This window comes from Megalobrama amblycephala, linkage group LG17 (genome assembly GCF_018812025.1).
Source record: "Megalobrama amblycephala isolate DHTTF-2021 linkage group LG17, ASM1881202v1, whole genome shotgun sequence".
Lineage (NCBI taxonomy): Eukaryota > Metazoa > Chordata > Actinopteri > Cypriniformes > Xenocyprididae > Megalobrama > Megalobrama amblycephala.
Window position 1 is genome coordinate 35670148 of NC_063060.1, and position 9635 is coordinate 35679782.

General features: G+C 35.9%; 2 protein-coding genes across 3 annotated transcripts; one reads left to right on the forward strand and one right to left on the reverse strand.

The window, feature by feature from the left end:
* Positions 1–2128: 2128 nt before the first annotated feature.
* nol7 (nucleolar protein 7) lies at positions 2129–4019 on the reverse strand. Of its 2 annotated transcripts, none has more exons than XM_048162710.1 (8): positions 3646–4019; positions 3505–3565; positions 3326–3381; positions 3215–3243; positions 3067–3106; positions 2783–2904; positions 2619–2696; positions 2129–2539 (listed from the first exon to the last, which is right to left on the reverse strand). In XM_048162710.1, the coding sequence occupies exons 1-8, from the start codon at positions 4002–4004 to the stop codon at positions 2466–2468; spliced, it is 819 nt and encodes a 272-aa protein (XP_048018667.1). In that variant the 5' UTR covers positions 4005–4019; the 3' UTR covers positions 2129–2465. The 2 variants fall into 2 exon arrangements, with proteins under 2 accessions (XP_048018667.1, XP_048018666.1); XM_048162709.1 differs by having other exon boundaries at positions 3194–3243; positions 3646–3941.
* Positions 4020–4592: 573 nt separating this feature from the next.
* Positions 4593–7267, forward strand: epdr1 (ependymin related 1). The gene is made up of 3 exons (XM_048163360.1): positions 4593–4979; positions 6341–6549; positions 6641–7267. The coding sequence occupies exons 1-3, from the start codon at positions 4753–4755 to the stop codon at positions 6829–6831; spliced, it is 627 nt and encodes a 208-aa protein (XP_048019317.1). The 5' UTR covers positions 4593–4752; the 3' UTR covers positions 6832–7267.
* Positions 7268–9635: the final 2368 nt, after the last annotated feature.

The following is a 9635-nucleotide window of genomic DNA, read 5'->3' on the forward strand; positions in this document are numbered from 1 at the left end:
AAGGGTAATGTTTTATTTAGCAAGCCTGTAACCAATTAGATCATAGATGGATTTACAGCCAAAACAGGTCATTTACAATATATCTTAGCTTTTTAACAGTTATCGGGGTTGCACCAAAAACCTAGGACTAGTTTGCGGAAGTAGGTTTTTGAAATAATCTCTGATATTTAACAAACTGTTCAATTGACAGTGGCGGTCCTAGAGGCAAAGTTGCTCCAAATCAGAAGTTCTACCATATGGTATGAATGTTGTGGGCATGTGCGAAAGAAATCGTGTGATATACAATCCTGTACGCATGTGAAAAAAAACGCTAAGGTGCGCCCCTGGTGGTTGTGTTGACATTGCATGCCAGTTTTCATGTCAATCAGACTGTCTATTGTGTAGCTATAGCCGTTTTTTTTTTTTTGTTTTTTTTTTATAGCGCCACCGAGTGGCCAGTCGCTGCATTCTTTTTCACGCGACCACAGACTGATCCCGTACATAGGTGTCCCGAGTTTGGTGAAATTATCTCATTCCGTTCAAGAGGGATAGCCATGTCCACTTTGAATGTTTTGGCATCCCGTCGCAGACTTGAATTTAACTTTCGACTTATTTTAGATAATTATAGACAATCAGACTCCGGGGGATCTTTCTGCATTCTACCCATGTGAAAAAAAACACTAAGGTGCGCCCCCGGTGGCCGATTTCTTTTGCATTTCTCATAGGCCTCTAGTCAAACAGGCCCAGTGAATGTCATTTTAGTTGGGTTTTGTTTGATAGCCGCTCGAACTTAATTGGCCGATGGTGGTTGTTTTTCGAGATACGCTAATGTCCTTGTAGACAATCGCGCCACAAAGACAAAGACACTGCATGCCAGTCAATCAAACTGACTGCTGCATAGCTATAGCCTTTTTCGTGTTTTTTTTTTTTTTGTTGTTTTTTTTTTTCATTTTATAGCACCACCAAGTGGCCAGTCACTTCATTCTTTTTCACACGACCAGAGACTGATCCCTACATAGGTGTCCCAAAAACAGTTGCCAAGTCTGCAGTTTTCCCGTGGAATTGGGCTACTTTAACACTGTTGCCACAGGTTGTTTTTCTATGTCTGCTGATTGAAGCATGATATTTAGCCCCTCAAATTTTTTTTTTTTTTTTTTTTTTTATCAGGGGGAGCCCCCCAAAAAGCGGATTTTACCCCCCAGAACGTGATTTTTACCAGGGGACCCCCCCTGAATTTTGAGTAGCAATTGGGCAGGTTTTGTTATGAAAACCTGGCAACCCTGATCCCGAGTTTGGTGAAATGATCTCATTCCGTTCAAGAGGGATAGCCGTTTTAGTAAAAGTGGCCACGCCCACTTTGAAAGTTTTGGCCTCCCACTGCAGACTTGAATTAAATTTTGTTTTTTTCGATAACTATTGACAACCAGACTCCAGGGAATCTTTCTGCACTAGTTTGGTTCCGATCGGGTGAAAAAGCTAGAACTAGTTCGCAAACATAGGTTTTTAGAAAAATCCAAATTACCCGAAAATTTTGCCAGGGTGATGATGGAATCAGAGACGATATAATACATTTGAACCTGTGATGACAATTTAGGAGTTATGAGCCATTACATACTTTTGATTGCTGTAGCGCTACCATCAGGCTGATTGGGGCGTGACTTGATGTTGTAGGTTGGGTAGCTACTACTATCCTTCAAAGTTTCTCCGACTTATGGTTTGGTCTGCCCGATCACTTTTAAGGGAGAATGCTGATCCTTGGAAATTAATTATAGGATTTACTATAGGATTTTACTGCTACGCACTTGAACCTCTAATTAAGCCATGGAGTAAATTTAAGGCCCAGTTTCACAAACGGGGCTTAGATTAAGCCAGGATTAAGCCTTAGTTCAATTAGCTTTTATAAATGTGCCTTAGAAAAAAATCATTACTGGTGTGCATCTTGAGACAAAACAATGGCACTGACAGATATATCAGTGCAAGTTGCTTTCATTTAAAACAGCTCAAACATGCATTTTAGTCTGTGAAACCGGGGATGAGTGTTTTATTATGTTAACTTTTAGAAATGCCATAACCATGATTTGTCCATTTGGTCATCATAGTCATGTAGTTTAATAGTCAAATGTATATAAAAAGCAACTAAAACAAGAAATGTCAGTCCTTACATCAGGTTTACATTTATTAAAGTGTATAGTAAATACACAAACTTGAACATTCAGCTTCTGCCAAACTTTTTTTTTTTTAATTTGTACACAAAATGGAAGTCAATTCTTTTTCAATGAGCTGAGACTGAATCTTATTTGATGATACTATTTAATATATTTTTTACTATGAGTTAATGGAAAAGGTACTGAATTAAAGGTGTCCTTTTGTAAAATGTGATCCACATGGTCAAAAACACCTGGATGATGGAAGGCGTCTCCGAGGGCGGTTTCCAGTTCTCATGTGTTGAACTCATAATACAGTAGTTCTTTCTCCTGTTTTAGATCTCAGGAAGGAACCAGTTTCCTTTTCTGTAAAAACCTTTTATTGGACTTTGCAACCTTTGCTTTTACGTCGGCACCTGTAGAGATGAATAAAGACAGCTCAGACTGTTGCTTTCCAAAAATATAGTTGCTGAACATGAAAATCTCACCACTCACCCAATTTTTTACTCGCAAACTCCACAGCTGCACCTTGGTTGGCACCCCTTTTCCTTTTGAGGGACAGAATCTCTGCATCTGAAGATAAAAACACACCAAAATATTAGTTTTTCTACTAAATTTGGTTTGGAAAATGGTCTGAATAACATAATGTGTTATCTTACTAGTTGTTCTTTTGGTTCCTGGTCCGTAAAGACGGGACTGAATGAAGTCCATGGCACTCTGTTGCAGTGATTTGGCAGCGGTTTCATCCTTCACTCTCTTTACGCTGTAGCTGTCTGGTAAACTGAAATCAGATGATTTCCATATTTCATATTTTACACACATTATATATATATATATATATATATATATATATATATATATATATATATATATATATATATATATATATATATATATATATATATATATGAGGTAAGGTCAATGTAAACATAGTTAATATTACCTTTTGGAGTTTGTTTTTGACGTGGTCTTCGTCTCTCCATCTATAAAACAGTTTTTGTCATTTAATACATAAACTGACCAACAGAAAAAAATGTGTAAAGTTATAAAATTCCAGTGTAACAGCTTACCTTTGATTGTTTGATTGTTACCTTTTTCATTCTCTGATAGCTCAGTCTGTCTAAAATGAAATAATAACAGTTTATTAAGTTTCCAAAATGATTTAAGGAATCAAATGGATTATTTTCCTCTGGAGAGCTTACTTCTGGGGTTCTGTATCAAATTCCTCCAGGAGGTCTTCAGGAAGACGTTTTCTCGACTGAAAAACAACAGATGTAACATTTCATGGTGTTAAATCTACAATTTATTGTGTGGTTTGAGTGAAAGTGTGTAAAGTTTCTAGTAATAACAATATAGTAGACGTCCTGGGGATAGTATTCACCTTTTGTTCTTGATATAGCTGTTGTCTTTTCCTTCGCTTCTCCTTCAATAGGTTCTTTTCTCTGAAAACAAAACATAAAAAGGTTTAAACCCCATGAGCTCATGTGCTCTGTGTGTCTGAAGCCAGCGGACACTCACAGACCTTTTGGCCGACTCCAGTGCATCTTTAACGCTCTTCAGCGCAGCACTTTTGGACGCATCAAAGCCGACCTCCTCGGGGAGCTCATCATCACTGGACTCAAACTCAGCCTGGGTCAATTCAGACATGTTGTCAGTCTCTTTTAGCGTAGTAAACCTGATTTTAGTACACACGCTGGATGGAAATCGCCATATTAAACGCCAACAACGTTGAACATACATTAAAGACAGACAGACTAAAGTCACAAGTATTGGCTGCAATAGCTGCTGCCATCTGGTGGTTCGGATGTCCCTGCAATATCTGCTCGTAAACAAACTGATGCAAATGGCGGAGTTTATAATAATAGCACCAGATAAGATCATCACATTTATATGTAAAACACTCTTTCAGTACACATAGATAAGTATAACTAGATATTGTTTATAATTTAATATTTGTATTTCATAATTCCCTGCAGTTTGTATGCATTATTACAGTAAATACTGAAAAAGTACGTAAATAACATTTTAAAATTACTACTACTACTACCATACAGGCTATTATTTATATAATATTGATAATTCAAAATGCTCGAAATTATTATGGTGAAATCTTATGGTTCCTTACAACAAAAAATGTAAATTAATAATAATAGCCTAAGTTTTTATTATTATTATTATTATTGTTGTTGTTGTTATTAACATTACTACTACCATACAAACTACTATTTATAATATTGATCATTAAAAATATTTGTAATTATTATGGTGAAATCGTATGTTTCTTTGCAAAAAACAAAATACAATTTATTATTATTAATAATTATTACATTATTATAATTATTAATAAATGTAATTATACGATGTTAATAGATTTTAGTAATAAAAATAAACTATAGGCTATACTTCCTTTCAACGAGTGGAGAATAAATAATCTTATGGTCCGTCATACGGTTTTGACATCTGACCAATCGGTGTTTCTGACGTGTTTGTGACATGGATGCTGCTGCTGATGGTGTGTTGGTATTGTGAGGATTAGGCACCAGCGCAAACACTGGCTAGAAAAAAATACTATTCAAATCGTTGAGTCAATATTTAATTTCCATGTAAATATCGCTTGGCACCAGCAGGCATGTCAGGTTTTGTTGTTTCTGCACTAGTGTTGTCATTGTCCGCGACAGTGTCTTGTCTGGGCTCTGCGCCGCCTCAGCCCTGTCTCGCGCCGCTACAGTGGGAGGGTCGGACCGTCCAATATGACCACGGCACGGGACGAAACACACGGGCAGCGGTCACCTATGATGCACAGAATCAGCGAATTAGGGTTCTGGAGCAGAAGACGGGACACACACCTTGTAAAAAGTATGAATTCATCAAATGTTATGAAATGCATTTTAATGTGTGTTCTTCTTGTCACTGCAAAATACTCAGTACCTTTTGTCTTGTTCTTCAGTACAAACATCTAAACATTCTTACAAAGATATACACTTACTTGAGAAGCAAAATGTCATAATGTAAAATTATCAAAATTAAGTGACCCTTAAAAACAGTAACAATATCTGCCAATCGGGTAATTTAAAGGGATTTGTTATTATGGCTTTTAAATGGTCACTTATTCATTTATTTTATTATTTCACAGAAAATTTGACTTTGTATCTGGGTCATTGACGAATAAGGTTTATAAAAGTGTAAAAAACAAACAAACAAAAAAAAAAACATAATGAAGTTTTATTAAGTGTTAACAATGAAATTGTGGTTTTTATAATCAATTAACACTGCTTTTGTCATTTTTTTACAAGATGGACAAATTTGTCACCAAAAAAGTCATTCAGTTTAACCAAAATTTCGGTTTTACCAAATGACACTTTTGGTTATACCGAATGATGATATTTTCAAACAATGCTAACAGGCTGATATCTAGCTAAACCAGGACAATCAAACATTTTATATTTAGTACAAGTTTTTTTTTTAAATATTACAACATTTTCCATGTTTTATAGCAGTTGTCCCAAATGACCTGATGTTTCGGGACATGCATATGAGCAAGTGAAAACATGAATTTTTCAACTAGTTAAGAGAAAGTTAGTTAGTGGTTCATGACCATATGGTCCTTTGCAAATGTCTGAATGATGTCACATCCTGTCACATGATATTGACCGCATGACTTGATCCAAATAGTCCCTTTATATTGGTTACTCCGAATGACATCAATGAAATTCATTTTTCCAGACATTCTTTCTCATAACAAAGCAACGACTAATACACATAGTTTTAATGCCATTTTGCACTATGTTGATATATGATGTTATAAAATCATGCCAAAATAAAAATACATACATTTATTACATTTTAAGATATTTTAATCACAAATGAAATGGCTGTATTGGCCTTTGGATGGTTAAACCAAATGACCTTTTGACACTTCAAAATCTTTAAAATGCCTTTATATGTAGCAAAATATAATTACAACCTTTTGGATTCAATAAAAGAGATCTATTTGTACTACCTTACATACTTTGGATGTCATATCTTTGTTTTTTATTATTATTAAGGCCTTTGGACAAAAAAAAAAAAAAAAAGACCTGTCATGTTATTTTGCTTATCAAGATAGAATGCACAGTTATTGTGTTCTGAAAAATCATTAAAGTTGAAAGATGAAGTTTAATTGATTTAATGTAAATTTACTTGCATTTATTTATTTCTATTGTGCATTTGTTTTCGAGGTTCTTTGAGTATATCTACTTGTTCAAGAGTGGAGTGCTTTTCCAGATTGAGGAAATTACCAAGCAGTGTGCAAAGATCGCTCTGACGGAGGCCTGGGACCCTTATGACATACCCCTGAACTCCACATATGAGGACCAGTACTTCATCGGAGGACCTGGAGACATGATCGAAGTTCAAGAATGGTCTGATCGAAAACCGGCTCGCAAAAGTATGTTTGTTATAGTTATGTTGTAAATTTTGCAAGAACTCTTAATATGATTAAGTCCTGATTATCTACATTTTTCCATTTTCTCTCACAGATGAAGCTTGGGTTGGTGTGTACACTTTGAAGGACTGCTATCCTGTGCAGGAGACATACACAAAGAACAGTAGCGTGACCACGTCCACTCGCTTCTTTGACCTTCAGCTGGGCATTAGTGACCCTGGCGTGTTCAACCCACCCAGCACCTGCCAGTCAGCACTGTCCGAGAAGATGACATCTGACTGCTGAATACCGTCGCTCATCTCTGCTCATCACAGTACATATTACCCATAATACAGTAACAGCTTCTAAATAACTGATATTGCAATGACAAAGAGCACATGAAATGAGTGCAGGTACTGTTAAATATAATCAGCTTTGAAATAAACCAAGAATGTCAGTTTTAAGTTACTAGTTCTTGTTGATTTACAGTGTGAACTGTGCCTCACATATTACTGAAGCCTCGTTTTTAATATGCTATGTTTTTGGCAAACTATGTGTTGTGCTGATCCAGGGTGGATTAATGTAGTACTTACTGTTTTGTTTTACAGTTAATATTTTGTTCATCTACTTTTTATTTAGCCTTTAAGATGGTTTACAGTGTGGATGCTTATAGTTTATTTTATTTATAGTTGTTGAAGAAACCTCTAGAATTTGAATTTCAATAAAATTGTTTACCTCAATACCACTGTTGTTGAGCAAATTAATTTAACAATATATAGCTTTTATTAGACAATTAACCAGTGATGTTATATAGACAATAGTCTCAGACGTCACGACCACGGATGCATATGGCACACTTATCTGGAAACAATTCAGGATTTTCAAAGTCGTCATCTGGTTGGTTGAATTATACAGGATGTCCGGGAGACGTGTGTGTTGCGTTCTTTAACGGTCCGCCTATAAACAAATTCCGTGATGTCAAACCCCCTCATGGAAGAAGAACGCCGTCATGTTTACTGTGACAATGAGCGTTTACCAGGATCAACTAAATGCTGGATTTTCGAAAGTATGTGAAGTTCGCGGCTCCATTGTTGCAGTAAACTTGCACAACGTTCTTGAATTATTGAATCATTTATTAGAGGCACGCCGGTCTGTAATTGTTGGGACATCGACTTTACATTTTCACGCCCCTAAACGTGACACGCAACAAAACAAACTGTGATTTGGTTGCATTACATGTCAGTCAAACGTCCTCTTGGGCGGTCTTTGGCCAATGAAAGCTGCGATAGAGTTCAGACCTTCTGCCGTCAGTCTGAAGGTCTGGCTACGCGAGACTACATAAAAAAAGACTTGTTAGCTATAGTTGAGTACATCAGATTATACGGAGCCCTGGACATGACATGCAGGAAAAAAATAGTAGGCTAAATCATGCGAACAATTTATTAATTCGTTCCCTCGACTTACTAAAACGTGCACGTGATTTACTAAAACGAGGGAACGAAATAGTAAATTGTGCACAAATTTTAGTAAATCGAGCGAGCAAAATAGTAAATCGTGCGCAAATTTTAGTAAATCGAGCGAACAAAATAGTAAATCGTGCACATGATTTACTAAAACGAGGGAACGAAATAGTAAATCATGCGCAAATTTTAGTAAATCGAGCGAACAAAATAGTAAATCATGCGCAAATTTTAGTAAATCGAGGGAACGAAATAGTAAATCATGCGCATGATTTACTAAAACGAGGGAACAAAATAGTAAATCATGCGCAAATTTTAGTAAATCGAGCGAACAAAATAGTAAATCGTGCGCAAATTTTAGTAAATCGAGGGAACGAAATAGTAAATCATGCACATGATTTACTAAAACGAGGGAACGAAATAGTAAATCGTGCACAAATTTTAGTAAATCGAGCGAACAAAATAGTAAATCGTGCGCAAATTTTAGTAAATCGAGCGAACAAAATAGTAAATCGTGTGCAAATTTTAGTAAATCGAGCAAACAAAAAAGTAAATTGTGCGCAAATTTTAGTAAATCGAGGGAACAAAATAATAAATCATGCGCATGATTTACTAAAACGAGTGAACGAAATAGTAAATCATGCGCACGTTTTAGTAATTCGAGGGAACAAAATGGTAAATTGTGTGCACGATTAAATTTTTTTTCATGCCATGTGCGTTGCTCCGTAATACGGTTGTTTAATGAAAGCATTAGTTTTCTGCTCCAGTCTGTAGAGGTTTGAAATAAAGATCTTGTAAATTGAAATGAAATAATAATGCATAATGTCATCAAGTAAAGTTTGCTTATATCATCTTGATTAGCATAAGGGTTAGTTCACCCAAAAATGAAAATTCTGTCATTAATTACTCATCCTGATGTCGTTCCACACCTGTAAGACCTTCGTTCATCTTCGGAACACAAATTAAGATATTTTTGATAAAATCCGATGGCTCAGTGAGGCCTGCATTGACAGCAAGATAATTAACACTTTCAATGCCCAGAAAGCTACTAAAGACATTTAAAACAGTTCATGTGACTACAGTGGTTCAACCTTAATATTATGAAGTGACGAGAATACTTTTTGTGTGCCAAAAAAAACCCAAATAACGACTTTATTCAACAATATCTAATGATGGGTGATTTCAAAACACTGCTTCATGAAGCTTCAAAGCTTTACAAATCTTTTGTTTCGAATCAGAGGTTCGGAACGGCATTTCTGATTTCAGGAAACAAGGCTTCGGTTGAACCACTGTAGCCACATGAACTGTTGTAAATATGTCTTTAGTAGCTTTCTGGGTGTTTGAAAGTGTAAATTAACTTGCTGTCAATGCAGGCCTCACTGAGCCATCGGATTTCATCAAAAATATCTTAATTTGTGTTCAGAAGATGAACAAAGATCTTACGGGTGTGGAACTACATGAGGGTGAGTAATAAATGACAGAATTTTCATTTCTGGGTGAACTAACCCTTTAAGAGAATACAGTGACTTAAAACCTAAACTGTCTGTATGTCTTTGCACTAAAGGCTATAAACATTTAACGGAACAAAAATGAAGACAAAACTATTTGGACCACAAATTAATGTGATGAACTACACTTGTGGTTACTCCG